At 46.4% G+C, this 27361-nt stretch overlaps 1 protein-coding gene across 2 annotated transcripts in view; it reads right to left on the minus strand.

Annotated features, from left to right (window-relative positions):
• Positions 1–9611: 9611 nt before the first annotated feature.
• The window catches only part of LOC306763960 (protein Niban 2-like), a 127667-nt gene continuing 109917 nt past the window's right edge, over positions 9612–27361 (minus strand). For both annotated transcript variants that reach the window (XM_079250931.1, XM_079250932.1), the window contains exons 7-14: positions 21622–21726; positions 21277–21439; positions 16264–16451; positions 16020–16175; positions 13265–13378; positions 11628–11735; positions 11414–11525; positions 9612–10941 (exon numbers count right to left, since the gene is read on the minus strand). In XM_079250931.1, the coding sequence (XP_079107057.1) occupies positions 9962–10941; positions 11414–11525; positions 11628–11735; positions 13265–13378; positions 16020–16175; positions 16264–16451; positions 21277–21439; positions 21622–21726 (1926 nt within the window). In that variant the 3' untranslated portion in view covers positions 9612–9961. The remainder of the gene's footprint in view (positions 10942–11413; positions 11526–11627; positions 11736–13264; positions 13379–16019; positions 16176–16263; positions 16452–21276; positions 21440–21621; positions 21727–27361) is intronic.

Consider the following 27361-nt stretch of genomic DNA (forward strand, 5'->3'; position numbering starts at 1 on the left):
TGTATTTATTTGACAGTTATAAACTTTTGTAATAAAGTTTTTTGTCTTTCCTTTGTAGTCACATCCCACTGTAGTTATTTAGATTATTTGAAAGTATTGAATTGATGGGGGAAAGCATTTTATTTTCATCAAAAAGGCATCAAAATTTACGAACTAGCTTCAAATGAGGTAATTAGGAACACATAGTGATAAGTAAAGTAAGAAATGATATAATAAATACATGAAGAATAAAATTCCACAGAATAGCTATTAATTGGCAGTTTACCTGGGGAAAAAAGAATCAAAAGCCAGAAACCAAAAGGGAAATTCAATATTGTAGTATATAATTAACTAGTTCCGGAGGCTGATGGCTGCTGGCAGGAATGATCTTCTGTATCTTTCAGTCTTACATCGGACCTGAAGAAGCCTCTCACTGAACACACTTTGTTGTTTCATCACTGTGTTGTGGAGAGGGTGTGAAGAATCCTCCATCATCTTCATCAGCTTGTGCAGCATTCTTCTTTGGACAATCAGCTCCAGCGGCTCCAGAGTTACTCCAAGCACAGAAGCAGCTTTCTGGATCAGTTTGTTGATTCTCTTCAAGTCTCTGGTTCTGATGCTACTACCCCAGCAGATGCTGCAAAGCTGACTGCACTCTCCACAACAGACTTCTAGAAGATATGCAACATCTTGGTGCAGACGTTAAACCATCTCAGCTTCCTTAAGAAGTCCAGTCTGCTCTGACCTTTCTTGTAGATGTAGTCAGTGTTGCATTTCCAGTCCAGTTTGTTGTCCAGCTGAACTCCAAGATACTTGTATTCCTCCACCACCTCCACCTCCTCTCCCAGGATGGAAACACTGCTTTGTTTATTCTTCTTCCTCCTGAAGTCAACAATCATCTCTTTTGTTTTGCTGCTATTTAATATGAGATGATTGTCACCGCACCATTTAACAAACTGACTGACCAGTTCTCTGTACTCTGCTTCTTGTCCATCCCTGATACACCCCACAACTGCAGAGTCATCAGAGTATTTCTGCAGATGACAGGACTCAGAGTTGTACTGGAAGTCTGAGGTGTACAGAGTGAAGAGGAATGGCCAGAGTACAGTTCCTTGTGGTGCACCAGTGCTGCTGACCTCCATCTCAGACACACAACCTTTCAGTCTCACAAACTGGGGTCTGTTTGTGAGGTAGTCATAGATCCAGGTGGTTGTGGAGGTATCCACCTGGAATTTATGGAGCTTCTCACATAACAAAGCAGGCTGAATGGTATTAAAAGCACTGAGAAATGAAAGAACATGACCCTCAGAGTGCTGCCTGAATGGTCCAGATGAGAGTGTGCTCTCTGGAGCAGGTATATGATGGCATCTTCAACCCCAAGTCCATTACGATATGCAAACTGGAATGGGTCCTGAAAGGTGTTTACTTGCTTGTTGAGGTGAGCCAGTAAGAGTCTCTCCAGGACTTTCATGATGTGAGATGTCAGGGCAACTGGTCTGTAGTCACTTGGTTCAGCTGGTTGTGTTTTTTTAGGCACTGGAACAAGGCAGGAGGTTTTCCACAGCACTGGGACTCTATTTGATGGACCTGTAGGTGGAGGTGAGAAGAACCAGATGCAATTCATTAGGGAACATACAGAGACAGTACTATTTTATTTTTCCAATAACTAAATCAAACAAAAGCCTTTTTCATTAACAAACTCTACTCAAGAATGGATTCTTATTAAAACAAAAAAATGAACCATTCATTATCAGTTCTTTTAACATCTTGTGCTCCAGCTGTAAGTATTTGGCTGAAAGGCACATTAACTGTAAACATCGCACACTGAGGTGTGTCTTTTTACGTGCAAAGTCCATACTGCATTCCCCCTGTGCAAAAAAATAAAGTGTCAATGCATTGACTATCACAACTTCAAAAATAAACAAAGAACCTTTCATAAAACAGCTCTTTTATAACTGCTAACAATGTATGAAAAAGTCCAACATACTGGTGGTGATCCAGTCCTGCCAGCTCACATCATTGAGGTATTTATTTCATGTGGCTTAGTTTCAGGTTTTTCTTCAGGAATATTAGTTGCTCAACATGTTCAGGTAGAAGCAGACTGCGCTGTGCTGTAACTATGTCACCAGCCGTGCTAAAAACACACTCTGATGGAACACTAGTTGCTGGGATGGATAAGAAGCTTCTGGCCAGTTTGGAAAGCAGTGGAAGATCCACCTGTTCTTTCCAGCACTGCAACACATCCCCATTCAGAGAGAAGCAATCCCTCCCCCTGTACTTTCCCTCCTTAGCTCTGTCCCCCATGCTCTTCTTTGGTGCTCTTGGAGTGAAGAAATGTCCAAACATCTGGTCCAAGGGTGACTTCTTTTTGGGGAGTTCTGGGAGAAGAGAAATAATACTTAATACTGCAGGATGATTCTATAATGAAATCCTACATCCTTTACCATCAACTCACAACTATGTTAAAATTCAAAACAACACAAACCTGTCTCTGCCTCTTCCTCCTCCTCTTCATCACTGTCATCCCCTCTGTGGAAGCTCTGGTGGTCAGCTACAGAGTCAGCTGCCGGTCTCTCATTCATCACCCTCTGCCTGACAACAATCAGCACATAGAAGCCGTTAGATTTCTTTCAACTACAACGGATAAAAACAGCTTTAGACTGCAGAGTAAATGTAACACGAACATGACTCTAAAGATGGTCTCCTACCGCAGAAACCTACGCTCTCTCAGATCCACCCAGTGGGACAAACACTTTGGATACAAGATGCTGTAGATTTTCTTCCCATTTCTTCCACTTCAGCTGTTATCTTCAGGAAGATGGTGTCCCGAATGTCGTCCTCTTCCAGGAATTCCAGCTCTGTGAAGCAGGGATCAAGTGCTGAGGCTTTGTTGAGGAGGTCCTGAATATATGTGTCGCGGGTGTCAAAGTCATGTCTGAAATTCTCTTTCATCCCAAAAATGACCTGTAGGTCAGTGTCATTTGGCTGAAAATGTTCCTTCAGTTTGGCCAGCGTTGGGGCGATGATGGAGATGGTGGGGGTCTTTTCCTCACTCAATCACTGAGTTGCCACTTTGAGTGGGGTCATTATGATCTCTGGGAGTAGACCGAGTTCTTCATCTGTGATGCTTGGCAGGCCTTTTGTCTTTCCTCTCCTGGCTGTGGCAGTGTCAAAGCAGGCTGCTGTTCCCAGAAACGCTCCATCATGTCCAAAGAATGGTTCCACCTTGTGGAAACATCATGCAGTGGTTTGTGGTGTTTCAGGTGCAGCTGGGTTTGGATTTCACGCAGTGCTTCACGTGCTTTGGGGACAACAGTTTCCGAGGTATCCACGCCATGTCGCCTTTTCACATGCGTTGCCATCATGCATATTTTATAGCTAAACAACATTGTTTGCAAATAGCGTGAGTCTTATCAAGTTTCCCATCTTCTTTTTTTAAAGAATCCAAAGCATTGCCACAATTCTGGCCTATGAAATCTTGCTTCCCTCCAGTTCCTGTTTTCCAGCTCTGATGAATTACGCCTCTGTAAGTTATATTAAAGAAATGCCTAAAAAAGTGATGATGCGTTCAAGGCACCTCGAAAACATAAGGGCAGAAGAGAAAGTATTTTATAATCGTTATTACCATCAATATTACTGATGTGGGCGTAATAAGAAAGATAAATTGCACATTTAGCCATCAGTTGTATCCGATGCATATTAAACCTACCGCTACACTATAATTAACTATAATTAATTAACTATAATTAACGTTATCGGCCCACCGATTCAAAGCAGTGAATCTCTTCATCCCTAATTGACACACTGGGTGTTCCATCGGAATCTGATGAGTTTTCCTGATGATCGATCTGATGATCACTGCCCGACTTCCTGAGATTATTCCTTCTTCGGGTCCTTGTAGACTGTCTCTGCATCCTCCTGGTCTACGAAAGAGAAAACAGCATACATACATTTTTTTTTTAAATATCCAAACTGGTTTACATGAATTGAGTTTAACATGGGTGTATATTAACTGTTCAAACCTGCTGCATGTTTTGCATTACAAATAAAAGTAAATGTTGAGGTATCAGCCTAAAAAGAACGATTGCAATATCCAGTAAGTAATGAACATTACTTTTTAGGAAGACAAAAATTAAAAACAGCATTTGCCAGCATCTTTTGTGTGCTTGAAATGGTATCCTGTCAGTGCAATGAAAATACTCCATGTTTGAATCAAAGGCCATGATTTGTTTTTAAATAACCTACCATGATATGATTTGTTATTAAGTGTGCCTGAAATTACTTTTACTCCTCTGTCCTCATTGGGCTCAAAATGTTGTGTCAAAAACCAGGAAATGTTGTGTCACCAGCAGTTTTTTGTTGTCCTTTAATTTAGTCTCTCATGCTCTGAATGACTTTCCTTCTGGCCTTTGGAACGGTGCTCTTCTTTGCTGACAGAACGCTTGTATCCTCTGCAGCAGCCGTCCTCTCAACAACTCCACTTCATTCTCGTGAGTACGAGATACTTTCATGTGCACACCAGATATTTTCTCGTGTGCACGAGAAACTGTTGTTTTTTGTTTTTTTATCTTCGATGTCCCCTTAAGGGCTCACTAAGTTTCTCCTTGACTTCCTTTAAACATTCCTCACTTCTTGCAGCCATAACTACATCATCCACCCATACCATCAGGACCACCTTGTCCTGATCTGACAGTCTGGTATAAATACAGTAGTCTGGGTTAGTGTGTGTGTGAATCCATTCTTGAGTAGAGTTATGAAGCATTATATTCCAGTTTCTTCCAGATTGCTTTAGACCATAAATTGATTTCAACTCAAATTGAGTTCAACCTGCACACCAGTTTTTAACCTAGTCCAGAATTTACATGAAAACCCTGTGGCTGTTCCATGTATATCTCGTAGTCAATAGGTGCATGTAGATATGCAGCCTGAACATCCATCTGGTGTAACGTAAGGTCATACTGAGCTGCTAGCTGCATCCGCACAATGATGTCAGGTTAGCAGTTGGGGAAAAACTCTTTCAGTCCTTCAGCCTGAGTGTAGCCCTTTGCTACATATCTAGTTTTGTAAGTCTCATTTCCTTTTTCATCCTCTTTGTGAGTAAAGACCCACCTTCCCCCGGCTTTCTGCTTACCCTCTGGTAATGACACTCGGGAGAAAGTGTTAAAAGATCTCTGAATCTACCAGAGCTTTCCCCCAGTTATCTGCTTTAACTGCCTTTAACAGCCTTTTCGTAGGTCTGCGGTAACTGTAGCTCGGTAGCAGTAATCTATGGTTAGCTCACTGCTCTGTCTGTCATTTGTGTGGACTGTCAGAACTTTGGTCTTTCTCCTGTTCATAATCAGCTGTTGTTTGTTCTGTTTGTGACTGGATTGCTTCGGTTGGTCTGGTCCCCCATCTGGTCCATGTCGGTCTGTGTAAGGGCTTTATTGTCTTCTGGAGGCAGGTGGACAGGCAGACAGGCAGCAGGCGATGACTAGAGGACTGAAAAACCGGTGCAAACCTCATTACTGGGGAAACAGGCACAACCACGAGTGGGGACCACAACAGTTTCACTCTGCTGTTCCCTTTGTGATGGTCTGTACCAGTCTGTGTTTTTGGAAAAATACCATTTCTGGTGGTGAATACCAGTCAAACCTAGCAACCCTTTTTGCCTTTTGGGTTCAGCTTCTTTTTGTTCTATTCATACACCATGCATTCTGAACCAAACTTCTTTGATAGGTCTGGTTTCTTCCCAGTGAAGAGGAAATATGGGATTTCGTCCGTCCTCTTACAGTAAGACCGGTTCCTTATCACTGCTGCCATCCTGGCTGCATAAAGCCATAACTGTTTGGGCAAAGCTGACTCAATCAGCATGCATCTGCCCATTTCGACCAGGGTGCACCAGTTCCTCGCCGCCGTCCCATTTTGATGGGGGGAGTAGGGAGCTGATCGCTCATGTTTGATAGCATTGTCTCTTAACAGCGACTGATAATCCTCAGAAGTAAACTCTGTCCCATTGTCTGAACTGAGACGTTTTACTTTGCCATGTCTGCTAGGAACTGTTTTGTGGCTTGTTGTGCTTTGTTGCACCTGAAAAGTTATTGGTGAATACAATGGCAAATTTGTACCCCTTAAATGACTCTGGGACTACAGGCCCTCCCAGGTCTGTTTGTACCAACTCTAAAGGTGCTTTGGATCTTACATCACCTTACCTGTTTCTTGTTTGGGTAAATTTATCCCACAAACACTGGTTTGGCTTGTTAGCCTTCTCTTTGGTTTTCATGCCATCTACAACAGACTCAATTGTAAGCACATCACTATAATTGCAGTGACCCATTATTTCATGCCACATCTTAAGGTCAAAACATGCATTACAGACATAATCGCAGGTTTCATCTTGTTTCATCTCTGGTTGTGAGGCTCCGTGTTTTGCTGCTGTTGTGAAGTGTGCATCACTGAGCTTCTCTTTTGCTCTGTTTAATGCTGTGACTATCTTCTGAAAGCAGGTTAGGTAGTCCGCAACTTCCCCACCATTATCCATTTGCATGTTTGTTAGTACAGACTGACAATTCTCAGATTTTCCTCTCACTCAAAATCGCCCCTCAGGGTTTCCAGACTTTTTCTGCCATCATCTGGAGCTTCATAGAGGATTAACATGAAAATTTCATCGTCTAAGCAGTCGCACAGTTCAGCATAAGCAAGTTAATTTTTCCCAGCAATCTTTGTGGCTTCAGCCTCCCCTTGGGTCTCATCCCAGTATAACATCTTTTAGGTCTACCGTCTTCAAGTAAGCCAGAAACCTTGCTTCCCAGATGTGTATCTGGCCTCATTTTCATCAAACTGCAGTGGCGGTCTGCATCCATACAAATGTGTACTTTGGGTGATACTGGGCCCATAACCTGTTGATTCCCTGCAGCGGATGTGTTCCTCTGGATCTGGGATTCCTTTCCTCCTTGGGCATCATTCACACAAACACTTATATATGGTTATATCCTTACTTATAAAGCACAGGAGACATATGTTGCTGCTGAATAAGAGTGTGGCGCTCTTTCACTCCCGCTCAGCAAAGCTGCTAGCGCTTCTTTGTTAGAGAAAAGAGGTCCCATTCTTTATTTTAACTGGCATAAAACAGAAAACTTGCTCATTTGCATACATAGTGTCTATCGTGACATACATCGCACTCTTAACACAGCACATCTCTTTCCATGCGCAGCACCAGCGGTCTACAGGTAGATGTTGGCTGATGGACTGACCCAACAATGCAGGCAATGACTGGAACACAGCTGTCATCAGGGACTTTCCACCCTCACTTCACAAATACAGGCTTTTCGTCTTTTTCATTCATTTTACATAAAGAAAAGGATAATTCATCAAACACATACAGAGTCTCGATGGAAGCTAAGAGGCTTGTTCTTTATTGCCAGTATCTGGCTCTGTGCAGAAAAGGAACCCGGGCAACAGCAGCGAAGATGATGGAGGAGTCTGCAGATCTCTTCACACCGTGGTTCCAGCCTTTTTCTGGTCCTCTACACAAACAGCCATCACCGACGAAGCCTCAACTCAGTCTGGAGCACCGCTTCCCAAACCTTTTCTTCAGGGTCCGCCTTTTGTTGAAGAATATAGATTCAAGCCCCCCCGCCCAATCCCCCCGGTCATATGAGCCGAAGAAACATAGAAAGAAATGTGTCATTAGTTTATTGGTGGCAGTGTAGTTCACTATAGCTAAAGTTGTGTCAGGATTATTATCCATTTGTCTGGTCCAGTGTGAAACATTTTCAACCAGGAATCTCTGAAAACTACTTCAGGTGAGCCGAGATTTCAATAAGACTGTGCTGGTTTATTTCTAAAGTAACCAACAAGCTTTTTATGTGGTTAGAATGAAAGTCCCCAAGTGGTGTTGTAACTCGTTTGTCTTCATAACATGTGACAATATTTTGATTTGTCTCTCTTAATTACCTACCATTTATTACCGTTACTTGACCATTACCTGGTCAAGCCCAAGGACAGTTATGGTCCATCATACTTTCTCTTTTTTATACACTTGAAGTCTCTCTTGTTTCATTTATTGTTCTCCATTGGTGCTTTCACCAAATTGTCAGTGCCAAAACGCCATGTTTTATTTTGCCTTGCTGTGCCCCCCAGTTTGGGAACCACTGGTCTGGAGGAAGATGAAAATTTCTTTGGAGGCTTGCTCAGTGGCTCCAGAACCACGAGACTGTCACGCTGGCGTGGAGGTAAGGACCCAAATGCAGGAGACGGGAGCCAGAAATGCAGAAAATCCTTTTTCAATCCCAAAAAACAAAACTGAGGGTATGCAGAAACAGGAGGTAACACAATGAACCAGCAATGAGGAACAGAAACCAAGGGGTATAATACACAGGAACTAAACCAGACCAGATGAACTAATGAACAGGAAACCAGACATGAGGGAACTAAACAAAGAAAACCACAAAGTAAAACAGGAAACCAGAACCAAGATAAACACATGAAATATCACATAACACACATTACATCTTATTGCTCCTTATATATCCATTTTTTTTATCCAAGTGTCTCCAAATATCCGTTATTCAGTCTATTATCACATATAATTTAGTTCGGTTTAAGTGTGGTTCCTGGGTGGACATCAGTCCAGACCAGGGATACTTAATCCAGGTCCCCTAGTGTCCTGCAGGTTTTCCAGGTGGCCCTGCTGGAACACAGCTGACTCAGACGAGTCCTGCACATCTGCTAAATACACAGTGATTTGAATCATGAGTGTAGCAGTGGGGACACTTGGAAAACCTGCAGGACACCGGTTTTGCTGTTTATTGTTGAAGTCATACATATTAACAGTAACAAACTGTGTCCAAGCAGTTTCAACCAGAAATAAAAGTCCCTACCAGAGACATCTGACCTGTCAAATGGCCAAGCTACCAAAAAACATGTCTGCTGACCCCATTGACTCCTCCCAACTGTCACATCTGCCTCTGAAACATGTCTACTGAGTTTTTCCAGAATTCCTGTCTACTACACACAACTTTCCACATTCTATAAATATACAAATGTTCAGTCTGTGAATATCAGCAGTTAAAAGCCAGGAAAACAGAACAGAGAATTAAGTCATGAAATATGGAGCACTGCAGCAATGAGACCGTTCAGACGAACTCCAGGCACAAGAAAAGGTTTGGTCACCTCATGCAGTGGTTCTAAAAGGAAATGTGATGCTGTAGCACCATCTGGTGATTCAGCTGCTGCCAGTCTAACTTCCATTCATCCATTGTGGTAACCGCTTAGTCCATTCAGGAATCAGAAAGCTATCCCAGTGATCACTGGTCTAACTTTCAAGTTTTAAAACCACATTATAAAACTTGATTATGATTACTAAGTAGACTAAAATGATTTTGAAGAAGTTGACGTAGAAATCATCTCCTAGTATGTGTGAACCTCAAACTGCCGCAAATTAAAAGATTTGATCCCTACACCCTTTAATTCAAAAGGCAGAAAATGTGAAACAGTCATTCACACCCAAACTGTTAAAGGCAGACAAGCATCAGTCACTTTTCACATAAACTGATTAAATTTATCGGATGAGGATTTATTTTTTTTATTAGGTTGGCATCACATGAGTAAAATTAATCTAAAAATAAACAGATCAAACAAGGAGTGGGAGCAAAATAATAAATAATGGGAGGTAAAAGTGAAATTTTTTTTTTTTTTAAATGTAAAAAAAAAAAAAAGTTTTGTTCATTGTTTCATACAAACTTTATCCAGAATATAGACAGTCTAAAACCTCTCATCAATGAACCACATACAAGTATGGGACTTTTCTGCTTGATAGTTAACGAAGGACCAGCAGGAATGGTGGTAAAAAGCCCACACTGCAGATAAGGGAAGGACTTCCTGCCAAGCTGCTCCTGGAACCCTCCTGGTTCAGGTTTACAGGCTGCTGAGGAAGCAGGTGATGCTCCTGTGAAGAGAAAACTCAAACCTTAAAACCAAACTGGACCAGCTCAGCTTTTCATCACTGGTTTAGACTGGTTCTGGGCTCTGAGTCTGGTTCTCCAGTAGCTCCCTCCTCCACCACAGGAAGCTCCTCTGAGGGGGAGGAGAGAGATGCAGAGGCGGCCACCTTCTCCATCATCTCAGTGGGAGAATTGAAACCGCTGTCATTGTGTGGAGGCTGGAAGGATTCAAGAGATTCTTCAGGATGCTTCACCAGGTTGTTTTCTGCTTCAGGAAGCAGCTCCACAGGAGCAGCTGTCTCCTCCTTTTGAGAAGATGCTTCTCCTGCCACCACTTCTGCACCTCCTCCCACAGCTGATTGGCCCATCAGTGGGACATCAACCTCACGCTGCTCCACTGGTTCAGCTGCTTCTTCCTTCAACATGGAGCCACTCCAGATGCCTGGAATTATTCCTGGACACACGCTTGGAGATGTTCCTGCAGATGTTCCTGGAGTTTCAGAGAGAAGGTTCTTTGGCAATGATTCCTCCTGGTTGGAGGAGGCTTTTCCCTGTGCCATCTCCTCCTCCTGAAGGACTGGAGCTCCTCCTGCAGCTCCTGCAACTTCTTTTTCATGCTGCTCCTCTGGTTGGGCTTTATTCAGATTACAGCCATTCAACATGTCTGCTGGGTTCTCCAAGTCTTTGGGACGAGCAGATCTCTCCTGGTCAGGGGGACCATCATTCGAGTCGTCCCCTCTGTCACCATCCACCTCCTCCAAGATGGCCGGATCCATGCAGGATTCACCAGGCATGATGCTGGAGTGTTCCTCTTGGATCACAGACACGACCTGCTTCATCCTTCTCTTCTTCAGGGCCTCCCCGGCCCCCACTGTGCCTTCCCCTAGCCTCTCTGCTTCCTCCGTGGCTCTTCCGTACTCCCCGGCCCAGTCGATGGAGGGCTTTTCTTCCAGTAGATGCAGGCTGGGGTCGCTGCTGCCGAGGACAATGCTGTCCCTGTACAGGTTGTGTCTTTTCTGGACTGCTGCCTCCTTCACAGCTGAGGACAGTAAAGGACAGAGGTCAGTCAACAGACCTGATCTCAGTTTGGTTCTGCCAGGGATGCTACAGGCATAAATAGAGACGTAGGCAGAGACAAACATATAGATCAGCACATAAACAGTCAGAGAAATAGAGATGGATCCATCGCCACAGATAGGAGTTGAGACAGAGATGGACGTAGAAACAGAAGCCTAGACATAGATAGTGACATAGACACAATATCTAAATTGCAGTGTTTATGCCTGCTCTGAGTTGAAGACTGTCCTGTCATAATGTCCTTCGTGATGAAAGGGACATATGCAGACATAAGAGACGTAGACTGACATATAGATAGAGACGCATGTAGACAGAAATGAGACATAAGAGACGTAGACTGACATATAGATAGAGACGCATGTAGACAGAAATGAGACATAGACGGGAAGTCTGAGCTGCAGATTGTTTATGTGCAGTCATAGATAAAGACTGACCCATCATGATGTCCTTCATGACCAAGTGAAGAACCACTTCTTCAAAGACATTATTCACCAGGATGAAATGGGAAAAGTCTTCAAAGATCAGCTCCTGGAAGCGCGGAAGTTCCTGGTGTTTACAACATAAGTCACAATTTAAAAGAATCATTTTTAAAGACACTTCAGGTGGTTGTTTGTTTGATTTTGTTCGTCCTGTTTGCTCAAGACTCACAGAGGAGCAAGCAGGGCTGAGCTGCTTCAGCATGTAGGGGATGAAGATCTGGAGGAGAGCCTCTTGGAAGAAACGCTTCCTCACTGTGCTGCTGTCGTAGTCAAACTTCTGCAAAAAGAAAGAAAAAAAGCCTGCAACACCAACCAACCAACCAACCAACCAACCCACCCATCCACCAACCCATTCACCAACCAACCCATCCACCAACCAACCAACCAACCCACCAACCCATCCACCAACCCATCCACCAACCAACCAACCCACCCACCAACCCATCCACCAACCAACCAACCAACCCACCAACCCATCCACCAACCCATCCACCAACCAACCAACCCACCCACCAACCCATCCACCAACCAACCAACCAACCAACCCACCAACCCATCCACCAACCAACCAACCCACCCACCAACCCACCCACCAACCCATCCACCAACCCATCCACCAACCAACCAACCAACCCATCCACCAACCAACCAACCAACCAACCCACCAACCAACCAACCAACCAACCCACCAACCCATCCACCAACCAACCCACCAACCCATCCACCAACCCACCCACCAACCCACCAACCCATCCACCAACCAACCCACCAACCCATCCACCAACCAACCAACCAACCAACCAATCCACCCATCCACCAACCCATTCACCAACCAACCCATCCACCAACCAACCAACCAACCCACCAACCCATCCACCAACCCATCCACCAACCAACCCACCAACCCATCCACCAACCCATCCACCAACCAACCAACCCACCCACCAACCCACCCACCAACCAACCCACCAACCCATCCACCAACCAACCAACCAACCCATCCACCAACCAACCCACCAACCCACCCACCAACCCATCCACCAACCAACCAACCAACCCATCCACCAACCAACCCACCAACCCATCCACCAACCCATCCACCAACCAACCAACCAACCCATCCACCAACCAACCAACCAACCAACCAACCCACCAACCCATCCACCAACCCATCCACCAACCAACCAACCAACCCACCAACCCATCCACCAACCCATCCACCAACCAACCAACCAACCAACCCACCAACCCATCCACCAACCAACCAACCAACCCATCCACCAACCCACCCACCAACCCACCCACCAACCCATCCACCAACCAACCCACCAACCCATCCACCAACCAACCAACCCACCCACCAACCCATCCACCAACCAACCAACCAACCCACCAACCCATCCACCAACCAACCCACCAACCCATCCACCAACCAACCCACCAACCCATCCACCAACCAACCAACCCACCCACCAACCCATCCACCAACCCATCCACCAACCAACCAACCCACCCACCAACCCATCCACCAACCAACCAACCCACCCACCAACCCATCCACCAACCAACCCACCAACCCATCCACCAACCAACCAACCCACCCACCAACCAACCCACCAACCCATCCACCAACCAACCAACCCACCCACCAACCCACCCACCAACCCATCCACCAACCCATCCACCAACAAACCAACCCACCCACCAACCCACCCACCAACCCATCCACCAACCCATCCACCAACAAACCAACCCACCCACCAACCCATCCACCAACCCACCAAACATGGATTGGTGTCTTTCTACCTTGATCACTCTGTCCTGGCAGCGCTGGACAGACTTACAAAGATCCTCCGAGCCCTGAGACTCCAGAGTCTGGTGGAGAATCTGCTCAAATGTATACACCACATTGTCCATTTGCTGTGGACAAAGAGGACATAGAAGACAAAGACGGAGTTACCAGGACAGGCCAAATTGTTACTTGCAATTAAAGGATGATTCGAAGGCAGTGTATCACAAACATTTGTATAAAAGTATCTCATATGAAGAAAAGTTCAGTAAGTGTTTAAAATCAGCTTACAGCCTCATCTCAGCTAAAACACCACACCAAAACACTGAGACCCCCGTCTCTATCCCCACCTGTAGTGTCTCCTGAGACCTCCTCTGTCTCCTGAGACCTCCTCCTGAGACCTCCTCTGTCTCCTGAGACCTCCTCTGTCTCCTGAGACCTCCTCTGCCTCCTGAGACCTCCTCTGTCTCCTGAGACCTCCTCTGCCTCCTGAGACCTCCTCCTGAGACCTCCTCCTGAGACCTCCTCTGTCTCCTGAGACCTCCTCTGCCTCCTGAGACCTCCTCTGTCTCCTGAGACCTCCTCTGCCTCCTGAGACCTCCTCTGTCTCCTGAGACCTCCTCCTGAGACCTCCTCCTGAGACCTCCTCTGTCTCCTGAGACCTCCTCTGTCTCATGAGACTCCTCTGTCTCCTGAGACCTCCTCTGTCTCCTGAGACCTCCTCCTGAGACCTCCTCTGTCTCCTGAGACCTCCTCCTGAGACCTCCTCTGTCTCCTGAGACCTCCTCCTGAGACCTCCTCTGTCTCCTGAGACCTCCTCTGTCTCCTGAGACCTCCTCCTGAGACCTCCTCTGTCTCCTGAGACCTCCTCTGTCTCATGAGACCTCCTCCTGAGACCTCCTCTGTCTCCTGAGACCTCCTCTGTCTCCTGAGACCTCCTCCTGAGACCTCCTCTGTCTCATGAGACCTCCTCTGTCTCCTGAGACCTCCTCTGTCTCATGAGACCTCCTCCTGAGACCTCCTCTGTCTCATGAGACCTCCTCTGTCTCCTGAGACCTCCTCTGTCTCCTGAGACCTCCTCTGTCTCCTGAGACCTCCTCTGTCTCATGAGACCTCCTCTGTCTCATGAGACCTCCTCTGTCTCCTGAGACCTCCTCTGTCTCCTGAGACCTCCTCTGTCTCATGAGACCTCCTCTGTCTCCTGAGACCTCCTCTGTCTCCTGAGACCTCCTCTGTCTCCTGAGACCTCCTCTGTCTCCTGAGACCTCCTCCTGAGACCTCCTCTGTCTCATGAGACCTCCTCTGTCTCATGAGACCTCCTCCTGAGACCTCCTCTGTCTCCTGAGACCTCCTCTGTCTCCTGAGACCTCCTCTGTCTCATGAGACCTCCTCCTGAGACCTCCTCTGTCTCCTGAGACCTCCTCTGTCTCCTGAGACCTCCTCCTGAGACCTCCTCTGTCTCATGAGACCTCCTCTGTCTCCTGAGACCTCCTCTGTCTCATGAGACCTCCTCCTGAGACCTCCTCTGTCTCATGAGACCTCCTCTGTCTCCTGAGACCTCCTCTGTCTCCTGAGACCTCCTCTGTCTCATGAGACCTCCTCTGTCTCCTGAGACCTCCTCTGTCTCCTGAGACCTCCTCTGTCTCCTGAGACCTCCTCCTGAGACCTCCTCTGTCTCATGAGACCTCCTCTGTCTCATGAGACCTCCTCTGTCTCCTGAGACCCCTCTGCAACCTGCAGTAAGGAATGCAGCAGGACATATCTGGCTGATAAATACTTGCTTTCCAGCGATAATCCGAAATAACGTTGTTTGCTGTTTTTTACTCGCCTTTTATAATCGTAAACATCCCTGTTATTCGTACATCTACATCTATTGTTTCACATCGCTTAAGACCAGGATGTTTTAAGCCTGATCACAGCATCTCTTCATCTACAGCTATTGTTTAATGAAAAGTACAAAATGTAGAACATGAATACTGTTACTCTGCACAGTATTTCTCAAATGCCATGGTTTCAATAAAATGCATGACAGTGATCTCCATCTCCAGCTGTGACAGCTTTACGGTCATCGTTCTATCTGTGTTACCTGCTGGTAGCGTTCAGCTAAAGTAATTATGGCTTAATTCTTCAGCTTGATAGCTGTTCAAACACTCTCACAACAAAATCAACAATGTTTTTTGGGTAATTTGGTTTTCCTTCCAGCTTGTGTCTCAGGATGGAAAACACCGCCCTTGATTGTAGGATCAGACCCTCCTTTCAGCAAAAGCCTGATAGCAAATCCTAGTTGTGCTGGTCCTGGTTTATCCAGCCGTCTTCAGTAAAGTGCTGGTCACAAATAAAAACCTTATTGCAATGCTGCGGCTGCTCCCCAAAAACAAACTCCATACTTTGCTGTCTCGTCGGCGTTTCATTGGGAAATGTTTCCCTCACAGCTGAAGAAGCTTTTCTTACGCAACATGTTAGCACTGAAAACGTCCACCAAAGTTCGACCCTCTTCTGTCTTACACTGGGCATTGAAGGTAGGCGTGACTTTCTTCTCATAAACATGCACATCCTAGAGAAGACGACCAATCACTGAGGTCACCAGGGGTGGATGTCCATTTTTATTCAGAGACAACTGGAGCTGTTTGCTTATGAGGAGTGGGCGAAAATACCTGCTGAGAGGTGCAGAAGTCTCAGTGACAGTTATAGGAAACCTCTGATTGCAGTGATTGCCTCAAAAACTTGTGCTACAAGGAGGATAAAAAACTGCTCTATAGTGAAGACCGTTACCTTTCTCATGAGGATCTGGGCTCTCTGAACGAACACCGAGGGACTAGAGACATCAAACCTCTCCTGCAGACCCTCCAGACTCAGCTGCTCCACCTTTTCATAACAGCGCTGCATCTTCACTGGATGAAACGCCAGCATGGAGATCTTCTCCATGTGCTGAAGAGGAAGAGAAGACAGTTCAGAAGTGTTGGATGGGACTGGCAGACTTTTAACGGGTTTACAATCATCTCATTTTTCTCCTCACCTGTGCCACAGTCTCTTTGCTCTCATTGTTGAGAGTGTTCTTGCTCATGTCCACCAACTCCCTGAAGAAAAGATCCCGGACCTCAAAGAATCCTCGGCTGGTGGGTTCCATGAGCGCGTCCAAGATGGAGCTGATGTAAGGCTGGATGCTGACTTTCAGCAGCTTTTCAGCTTTGGGGAGGAGCGTGGCTGGAGGGGAGCAGGAAACAGCAGAGCATGACGCTAGCTTGCTGGTCAAACCTTGAGTCTCTGGATTGTTGCAACAGAGCTCCACGTCACTCAGCTGAAAACGCAGAAATCCTTAAAAAGATCCAGTGTCCTCATGCTAGAAACAACTGGAACTCTTTGAGGAGGCAGTCACACCAAAATGAAACAATAAAGCTTGTTCCATCCTCCACGAGAAGCTTTGTCTGCAGCGGGGAGGGGTCGCTGCAGGTGGCCATGTCTGCTTCATGTGCAATAAAGTCGGTTATTTCATCTTTAAGAAACTTTGTCTGCGGCAGGCCGGTTTGTGCACGCGGCTGCGTCCATGTGTTTTAATACCACGTCATTAAAATGTTCTTTTTTTTTTTTTACCACCTTGATCAGCTGTTTTATCAAAACAATCTGTTTTACCTGCGACAGTAAAAATGCAGAAGCTGCATCTTTCCAGTTCATACTTTTCCATGTTAACCACGCCAACTTCAAATGTCCAACCAAACACACCGTGCTTCTCAGAGCCTCACAATTCTCACTTCTTGTGAAGGATGGAACAAGCTGAAGGCCATGCCTATCCATTCTGCTGCTACTTTTGCCAGAGTCACGGATTATTTACATAATCTCATAACAAAAAATCTGCACCTGACATGATACGTCATACACAAACCTAATGATGCTGGCAGTCCGCCTTGTTCCCGGTGTGTGATGATTAAGCCTTCACACTAACATTAAAACTTCTACTTATTTGGAGTTAAATGTTAATGTCTAAGGCTCAGCAATAACAAAGTATAAAGGCCTTTACAAACCGGGACCGATGCGAGTCGAGGTGAATATCGACATTTTTGTCTATGCACACCGTGTGCGATACAAAATTGCAAATAAATGATGAAAATTCTGAAAAAACTGGCAAAGGTTGATTCCACAAGCTACGACAGCAGTGTGTTGATGCTGAGGAAGAAAAGACAGAAAGAGGTTTCATAGAAGCAGAGAAGAAATAATAAAGATGACGATATAAAGTCATAACGAAACAGCAGCGAAAGTGACGCCTGAACAGCTGCAACCACTGATCTATCAGTCAACATGCTTTCTCTGCTTGGTTGAGAAAGCAGGCAATGTCAGATGTGAATATTAAAAGAAAAATAAACTACCTTAGTTCGAAAAAACTCACATGATGTGAATATTCTCATTGACTTTACACTAATCTGATGAAAAACATTGCTGTGCAAATAATTTGGATGAAATAACTGGAGTAGCTTTGAAAAGCCTCAACTGTGTGCAGAAAGGAGTCTGCAGAAGCTAATTAACGGAACACATATGGAAATCCCACCACTGCACAGGTAAAATTCCATCTGTGAGTCAGTTCAGTTCCGGATATCTGGAGGGGTCCATCTTTTATAAGCCAAGCAGATGGAAACATGGAAAAACTTGGGAGTGTATGCATGGTGAAAGCAACTTCAGACCTTTCATGACAAACCCTGAAAGTAAGATTCTTGGAGTTTCTCTAGTGTTGTTACTACACTGACCGGCTGCTTCACCGCATCGTGGCCTTGATTCTTCAAAAGAGTCCAGTGTATCAACAGTGCTGAACAACCTGAAGGAGACATTTCCAAACCCAAACCAAGTGATCTCTGAAACTCTGACTTTATCCAACTTGGCTCTTTCTCAGCTCAGCGTCAACCAGACATTCACCAGACTTTCCTCCAATCAAATCCTTGTATAGCTCTCCCTGTTGAAGACTTCATGAGGAGTCCTGAATCCTATTAGTTTCAGGAGTGTATACATCAAGGTGGCAGTGCACAGTAGCGGATATCATGACCAATGTCAATGACGTGTTTCTTTTAACCCTTTATTTTATTTTCTTCTTTTCTCTTCTACATGAATAGACTGGGTTGCTGGGACAGACTCCAGCTTCCCATGACCCTGAAATGGTGTTCAGAAAATGGATGAATGGGTTACTATATGGCTGCATTGCTGTGTTGCTGCTATGTCTTACTATTGCTGCCGTGAATCAGCTTAATTCGCTCATATTCTAGATGTTCAATGCCACCAGGAACCAAAGTAAGGGATTTTTCAGGGATCAAAGATGTTCACCACAAGCTCCCCTAACAGCTTTCTGTAGGTCTGGAGGCTCAGGTCCCTTGATTTCCAGATAGTTGTTTTTCAGGACCTTTGTTTTAAGTTTCCCTTCAGCACTCCTTAACTGTATTAACTTATTCTTGAAGAGGTCATTTCATGTTGCCAATATGTCAAAAGCGGAAGTGTCCCAATTCAGGGTCTGCACACTTCGAAGTGTGGATTTGTCTGCTGCATACATCATAGTGGTGCACCAATTGCTATCGCAGTTCAAAGGGTCCTTCCAGTCCTCCTAGTCCGCACTTCGTTTGGCTCCAGATTAGCTTGAAACGAAGGCTACAAGAGATGCATCCTAACCGCCCTCTCCTATCCCAGAATTCATTGCGGCAGCAAATCGCTCAAGTGAGAGCTGGAGATCACGACCAGATGAAGCCAAAGGGACCACGTCATCTGCAAAAAGCAGGGACCCAATCCTGAGGCCACCAAGCCGGATCCCCTCAACACCTCGGCTGCACCTAGAAATTCTGTCCATATAAGTTATGAACAGAATCGGTGATAAAGGGCAGTCTTGGCGGAGTCCAACCCTCACCGGAAACAAATCCGACTTACTACCTTCAATGTGGACCAAGCTCTGACACCTGTCGTACAGGGACCGGACAGCTCTTACTCACGGAGTACCCCCCACAGGAGCTCCTGTGGGACACAGTCGATCGCCCTCTCCAGGTCCACAAAGCACATGTAGACTGGTTGGGCAAACTCGCATGCCCCCTCCAGGACCCCAAAGAGGGTATAGAACTGGTCCACTGTTCTGCGACTGGGATGAAAATCACACTGCTCCTCCTCAATCCAAGACTCGACTATTCGGCAGACCCTCCTCTCCAGGACCCTTGAATAGACCTTACTGCTCCGCCTCAACAATAGAGGCACAGAACATAGCCTACTCGGAGTTAATGTCCGCTGCTTCACTGGGGGCATGGTTGAGGCTCTACTGAAGGAGAGAGTTGAAGCTCGCTCCAGAGCCTGAAGGAACTCAGGGCGGATCTCATCCACCCACAGGGCCTTGCCACCGAGGAGCTTTTTAATCACCTCAGCAAGCTCAGCCCCGGAGATAGGGGAGTCCATTCCTGCATTCCCAATCTCTGCTTCCTCATCGGAAGATGTGTTGGCAGGATCAAGTCTTCAAAGTATTCCTTACATCAACCCACAACGTCCCGAGTTGAGGTCAACAGCTCCCCATCTCCATTGTACACAGTGTTAATGGAGCACTGCTTCCCCCTCCTGAGTCACCATATGGTGGACCACAATCGCTTTACGGCGCCTTGTGGACACTCTTATGTTGGAACATGGTGTTCGTTATGGACAATCCATGACGAGCACAGAAGTCCAATAACAAAACACCATTTGGGTTCAGAGGGGGGGGACCATGCCTCCCAATCACTCCCCTCCAGGTCTCGCTGTCATTGCCCACGTGAGCATTGAAGTCCCCCAGCAGAACAATGGAGTCCCCAGAAGGAGCACCCTCCAGCACTCCCTCCAAGGACTCCAGAAAGGGTGGGTACTCTGAACTGCTGTTCGGTGTATAAGCACAGACAACAGTCAGGACCCGTCCCCCCACCCGGAGGCGGAGGGAAACTACCCTTTCATCCACCGGGGTAAACCCCAACGTGCAGGCACCAAGCTGGGGGCTGATGAGAATGCCCACACCTGCTCGGCGCCTCTCACCATGAGCAACTCCAGAGTGGAAGAAGGTCCAGCCCTTTTCAAGGGTAAGCTCAGGCTCCTTCCCCACCAGAGAGGTGACGTTCCACGTCCCTAGAGCCAGCTTCTGCAGCCGGGGATCGGACCGCCAGGGTCCCCACTTCTTGCTGCCGCCCAGCTCACATTGCACCCTTAAGGTTCCTCCTGCAGATGGTGAGCCTACAGGAGGTGGGGCCCATGTAACCCTTTCGAGCTGGGCCAGACCGGGGCCCACGGGTAAAGGCCCGGCCGCCAGCCACTCTCATGCCCCACCCCAGGCCTGGCTCCAGAGGGGGTCCCCGGTAATCCACGTCCGGGCAAAAGAACATTTCCGCCAACGGTCATTGTCATAGGGGTCTTTGAGCTGCACTTAGTTGGTCCCTTCCCTAGACCCCTGTTTGCCATAGGTGACGCCACCAGGGATGTAAAGCCCCCAACAACATAACTGCTAGGCTCTTCAGGACACTAAAACCCCTCCACCACAATAGGCAGGCGGCCCATTTTCTGCCATTTAAAATAATATCTTTGTGTTTTCAGTGGAAGAATGGGATCAGTAATTAGATAAACTTGGCAAAAGTAGTTGCTAGGCAACGGAGGACTGGAGCACTATGGGTAATTCTCATACACTTGGTAGGCTGTCTCATTCCACAAATGGTAAGATCACTTTGGAGTGACAGACAATGTAGAACACTTAGTAGCCTACGCAGTCTTCATACTTCGAAGTGTACAGACCCTGAATTGACACACAGCTAAAATGCTTCCGGTCAAACTACATGACGGGATCATTAATTCATGCAGACACACTGATGAAGTAGCAGTTGTTAAAAATGATTCAGAAAAGCTGCCTGCGCCACAGACTAGAGACCAGTGTGAAGATGTTGGTTATGGTTTCAGTATTATGGTAATCAGGCTACAAAAAAAAAGTATAAGACATCCTAGATCTGGTAAGCCCCCTTTAAACGAATGGGGTTTTTGATTAATTGTATAAGGTTGCTTTTCTGCTGACCTCTGATCTGGTTTGTGATGTGCTCTTTGGATGAGAGAATCTGATCCATGTCTTTTCGGATGGCGGCCTCCAGAGAGGAGCGAGCTCCCTCGCACTTTGTCAGTATTGCCTCATATTGGCTCAGACACTGAGCCTGGACCAGGTTGTACACAGCATTGCTGATCTGCAACAGAAAACACAGCATGACTGCAACCTAAACTCATGCTCTTCTAATACATGTTGGATACAGAACGGTGTGAGGAGCTGAGAAACATCACTTCCAGAGGAGGAAATTAGGTCATCTTTCAAAGACATGAGGATAAATACATTTTTATCTAATGGAACAAGAATGGGGAAGCATCTTACCAGCATCCAATTTCTCTGCCTTTCGTGGAGTTTGCCTCTGAGGCGGGAGGAGATGAGTTCCCTAAGCTCAGGAAGAAGGGGCTCCATCACCAGGTTGGACAGGATCTGGCAGGAAAAAAAGACTCCTTAACTCACTGGCTACTGAAGACATCTTTTGCCCTTTTGTGGTTTCTGAATAAGAAAGTCGATTTGGCTGGGTGTTAGGGCTGCTCGATCATGGCAAAAATTACAATCACGATTATTTTGACTGAAATTGAGAACTCGATTATTTAACACAATTATCCATTATCTTTAACAACATGAATTTATTTAACATTAAACAGTGGCTTTTAAACAGGATTACATGAATTTTAGAATACAAAAAAAAACATGAAGCTTTGTCTTGACAAAGTGAAAATACTGACTCAGCGTTGTGGGTGCAGGGGGACGTCAGAGACGCTCTGTCCCTCTTTGACAGATCTGGAGCTTCATCACAAACTAACTGATTAAATATGATTTAATATGGTTAAATTAACCTGGAAAAAATAAAATAACTTAAAAACTGGCAGATAAGATACATTTATTAGTAACCATGGGCTGCTGTTTGACATAGTCCTTCTAGATATTGTTTCTGCTTTCTGTTTTGTCCGTTTGTCGCTAACATTTCTGTTGCTATGGCTACCAACTGGCATTTGAGCCAGCGCAATGATTTAGAATTATTCTGCTATTTGACTGGTGTCCTATATCACTTTTTAACGGACACCCAGCAACAAATCAGAATTGAATATTCACCCAGACCATAGTATAAAATACAAAGAATAAATACCAGAACTGGACTGTTCACCAACTTAAACAAATATAGTTAAACTAAGTGCGGAAGAGCTCAGTCTTCATCTGCTCTAATGGTGTGTTCAGACCAAACGCGTTTTGAGCGTCAGGTTTACATGTAAAGTCTATGTAGAAGCGCGTCAAGGAGGTGTCAAGCTTTCTCGCAGCGCGTTTTCAGCGTTTGGAGCATCGGTGTGACGCCCGTCACGCGTGCGCTGAAAATTTTAAAGTTTTATAAGATTATAAGACGTTACTCGCAGAACGCGTCGCAAAAGCCAGAGATGGAAAATCCTAACTTTTGCCACTTGATGAGGGGCGTCAGCCAATCAGAGCGATCAGCACCCAGCTCATGGTGAAATTCACCAAACTCAGAATGCCTACGATTTCTGTGGTGAACCCAGACACGGGGCTGAGATGCCCTACGACAGTGTTCCTCATGCGGAAGGGAAGCTCCGCCCCTCTCTTTTCCGTTGCGGTTGCTGCTCGCTCCCAACAATCGGCAAACGCAGCAGGAACACATCAGGAGTGTTTCGGGCGTTGGACACAAAAGTGACAGTTTAGTGACCAGCATCGAGTGTTTGGTCTGAACACACAGAAGCAGATGAGAAATGTCAAGAATGATCTAACTTAAATATTGTATCTTAATTGTAAATTCAGAGGCACTTCTTAAATATGGGATGGGGTTGGGTTGGTTGTGGTTGGTCGAGTGTGAGTGGTGCCGATGGGTGGTTCACCCAGGGCACAAAACTAACCAGGATCGCCTCTGCCAGAGATAGCTGTACATTATCGAATAGAGGACTTTGATTCCATTCAACAGCAGCTAGATTGTACATAACAGCTGAGATGCGCAAGTTTTTAACAATATTTTGCATCTAAAATGAACCCAAATTAAAGTGTGGGTGTCTTTGAATTTTCTTAATTTTAATGATAAAAAACAGTTATTACTTGGTCTGAAAGATGCTTCTTCAGCCTGCCTAGACCTGGTATACTTGGGTCAGTATCTCACACCCTCAGTGACAAGCCTCAGCATGAAATTGGTCAGTGCTCTGAAGTTTGATGCACAGGTTAGCTCCGTTGTTAAAACCAGTTTCTTTCAGTTTAGACGATTGTCCAAAGCCAAGCCGTTTCTTTCTTGTCATGATTTTAAGATTTAATTTCATGTTTTTATCATGAATCGCCCGGATTACTGCAACGCACTTTATGTCGGGCCCAGTCAGTCAACTCTCAGTTGACTGCAGCTCGTTCAGAACGCTGCAGCTCGGCTTTTAACTGGTTCCAAGAAACAGGAGCCCATCACTCTGGTTTTAAAGTCTCTGCATTGGTTACCTGCGTCGTTCTGTATTGATTGTAAAATTCTTTTATTTGTTCTTAAACGTCAACATGGCCTTGCCCCACAGTACCTGTCCGACCTGCTGGTTGTCCCCCAAACCAAGATGAAATCCAGGGCGGACCGTTCCATTTCAGTTGTTTGTCCAAAACTATGGAATTCCCTGCCGCTGCACCTGAGATGGGCCAGGTCTCTTTCTGCTTTTAAATCTGCTCTTAAGAGTCACCTTTTTTTTCACTGGCTTTTAACACTGCTTGAGTTGTTGACTTCTTTTAATGTTTTTATTGTTCTATTGTGTGTTACTGTGACTAGTAATTTTATTGCTTTTATCATACAATTTTAAATCTGTGGTATGATGTTGAGCTTAGGATTGTGTACAGTGCTTTGGTCAACTGCGTTGTTTTAAAGCGCTCTATAAACAAAGCTGGATTGGATCTGATATTTTAATTAAATCTAATTAAATCCTTTTAATTTCTTCTTGTTTCTACTTGATCAATTCACAACTTAGAGTTAATCAAAGTCGCCAAACTATGGTAAACCACTGTTTGTGCTTCTAAGTATGCAAAAGATGTCTGTAACCTGTACATACCCCATATAATCTATAAAGATGTGAGCTGCTCTCCAGTGAGCCTCACTCAGTTCTTATTCAGAGAGTTTGTGGATCAGTGCAACAGCTCTCCTTATGCATTAGTTTGATATTTCTCATAAAGACTCATGATTAGCTTCTTTTTTTCACAACAGGCCTTAGTTTTGAGAGCTTGGAATTACTCGTCTCCTCTTCATGCCGCTTATCCGGGGTCTGGTCGGGGGGCAGCAGCCTAAGCAGGGAAGCCCAGACTTCCCTCTCCCCAGCGACATCTGCCAACTCTGCGGGGGGATCCCGAGGCGTTCCCAGGCCAGCCGAGAGATATAATCCCTCCAGCGTGTCCTGGGTCTTCCCCGGGGTCTCCTCCCAGAGGGACGTGCCTGGAACACCTCACCAGGGAGGTCCAGGAGGCATCCTGACCAGATGCCCGAGCCACCTCAACTGGTTTCTCTCGATGCGGAGGAGCAGCGGCTCTACTCTGATCTCCTCCCGGATGACCGAGCTCCTCACCCTATCTCTAAGGGAGAGCCCGGCCACCCTGCGGAGGAAACTCATTTCAGCCGCCTGTATACGAGATCTCGTTCTTTCAGCCACGACCCACAGCTCATGACCATAGGTGAAGTCTTTCTCCATGGACTCGCCGAACTCGTCCCATGACAGAGTTTTTGCCTTGGCGACAGCTGAAGCCACATACTGCTTAGCCTGGGATTACCGCCACGACAGGCACCAACGACCTTACAGCCACAGCTCCAGCTGCCCGCCTCAACAATAGAGGCACGGAACTTAGTTATGCTGCTATAGGTTTAGACTGCTGAGGGACATTTCCTGATACACTGAGCTTCTTTCTTTTTCTCTTAATCCCCCCCGTCTCCTGTCTCAGTAGGTCTCCCTGGCCGGGAGTAGCAGTTCCTGTTGTCTGTTGTCTTTCTGTCCTCTTCCCCCCACACAGCAGAAGCAGATGGCTGCCTGTCCTGAGCCGGGTTCTGCCGGAGGTTTCCTTCCTGTTAAAAGGGAGTTTTTTCCTTCCCACTGTCGCCAGTGTGCTTGCTCAGGATGGGAGATTGAGTTGGACTCAACTCTGTGGGTTTCCTTATATAGGCTGTTATGAATTGGCCTTCATTATGTTTTCCCCTCTGTCTGTAAAGCGTGTTGAGATGGCATTGCCGTGATTTGACGCTATATAAATAAAGTTGAATTGAATTGAACACAGCCCATTCGGACTCAATGTCCCCCGCCTCACTCGGGACATGGTTGAAGCTCTGCTGAAGGTGGGAGTTGAAGCTCGCTCTGACGGGGGACTCAGCCAGACGTTCCCAGCAGACCCTCACAACACGTTTGGGCCTGCCAGCTCTGACCGGCTTCCTCCCCCACCATCTGAGCCAACTCACCACCAGGTGGTGATCAGTTGAAGCTTCGCCCCCCTCTTCACCCGAGTGTCCAAAGCATGTGGCCGCAGGTCCGACGATAATCGATCATGGAACTGCGGCCCAGGGAATCCTGATGCCAGGTGTACATATGGACACTCTTATGTTGGAACATGGTGTTCGTTATGGACAATCCATGACGAGCACAGAAGTCCAATAACAAAACACCATTTGGGTTCAGAGGGGGGACACACGTCCCCCCACCCGGAGGCGGAGGGAAACTACCCTTTCATCCACCGGGGTAAACCCCAACGTGCAGGCACCAAGCTGGGGGCTGATGAGAATGCCCACACCTGCTCGGCGCCTCCCACCATGAGCAACTCCAGAGTGGAAGAAGGTCCAGCCCCTCTCGAGGGTTCTGGTTCCAGAGCCCAAGCCATGCGTCGAGGTGAGTCCAACTATATCTGGTCGGAACCGCTCAACCACGCGCACAAGCTCAGGCTCATTCCCCACCAGAGAGGTGACGTTCCACGTCCCTAGAGCCAGCTTCTGCAGCCGGGGATCGGACCGCCAGGGTCCCCGCCCCTTGCTGCCGCCCAGCTCACATTGCACCCGACCCCTACGGCTCCTCCTGCAGATGGTGAGCCCACGGGAGGTGGGCCCATGTAACCCTTTTGGGCTGAGCCCGACCGGGCCCCATGGGCGAAGGCCCGGCCACCAGACGCTCGCTCTCGTACCCCACCTCCAGGCCTGGCTCCAGAGGGGGGGTCTCGGTAACCCGCATCTGGGCAAGGGAACATTGCTTGGAATCACTTACAGCTGCAATACTACAATGATCACTCAGGTCGTTGGCAAACACCTCTGTTTCCGTGTACTTGTAGAGTGCGTTTGTTGAGACAAGGTCAAGTAAGATTTTGATGGGTTTTTATTGGGCTGAGTTGAGAAATTAATCAACTGAGTCAAATTTTATAAATCACTTACAACTTTAAGATTATCAGACGCAGTAGTCAGCCAGTCAAGATTTAAAACAACAACCAAACAGAGTTCACTGAAATTAAATCTAGCCACACAAGATGCAACGGGGGCTAGGGCTTCAGCAGAGGCAGAGGAAGGTCTATAACAACCTACAAATGTCAGAGATTGACCGTTGGAAAATTCTAACGGTGTGTTCAGACCAAACGCGTTTTGAGCGTTTTTGACGCTCGACGCTGGTCACAAAACTGCCACTTTTGTGTCAGACGCCCAAAACACTCCTGACGGTCCTGCCGCGTTTGCCACTTTTCTGGAGCGAGCGGCGAATGATGCGATAAAGAGAGGGGTGGAAGGCGGAGCTTTTCTTCCGGTCAGTCTGAATGATGGCGGTGCAGTAAAGGGATGGCATGGTTTTATTTAATAAATAAAGCTAGAGAACGTTGTCGTAGGGCAGTGATAGTCAGTGTTAATGCAACAAGAGCCGCGCTCAACAGAGAGCCGCCCCCCTAAACAAAGCGTTGCCACGCTACGTGTCCTACTACGTTGCCAAATCAGTAACATTCAGCTTTTTAGCAAGGAATGGTTATCCTAAATATTACACGGAGTAACGGCTTTCTTATCCTCCTGACTACAAGTAGTTCAATTTTTTCTCGGTGGAGGACCTTTGTAAACCTAAATATTTCC

The sequence above is a fragment of the Telmatherina bonti genome, assembly GCF_933228915.1.
Source record: "Telmatherina bonti genome assembly, chromosome: 13".
Classification (NCBI taxonomy): domain Eukaryota; kingdom Metazoa; phylum Chordata; class Actinopteri; order Atheriniformes; family Telmatherinidae; genus Telmatherina; species Telmatherina bonti.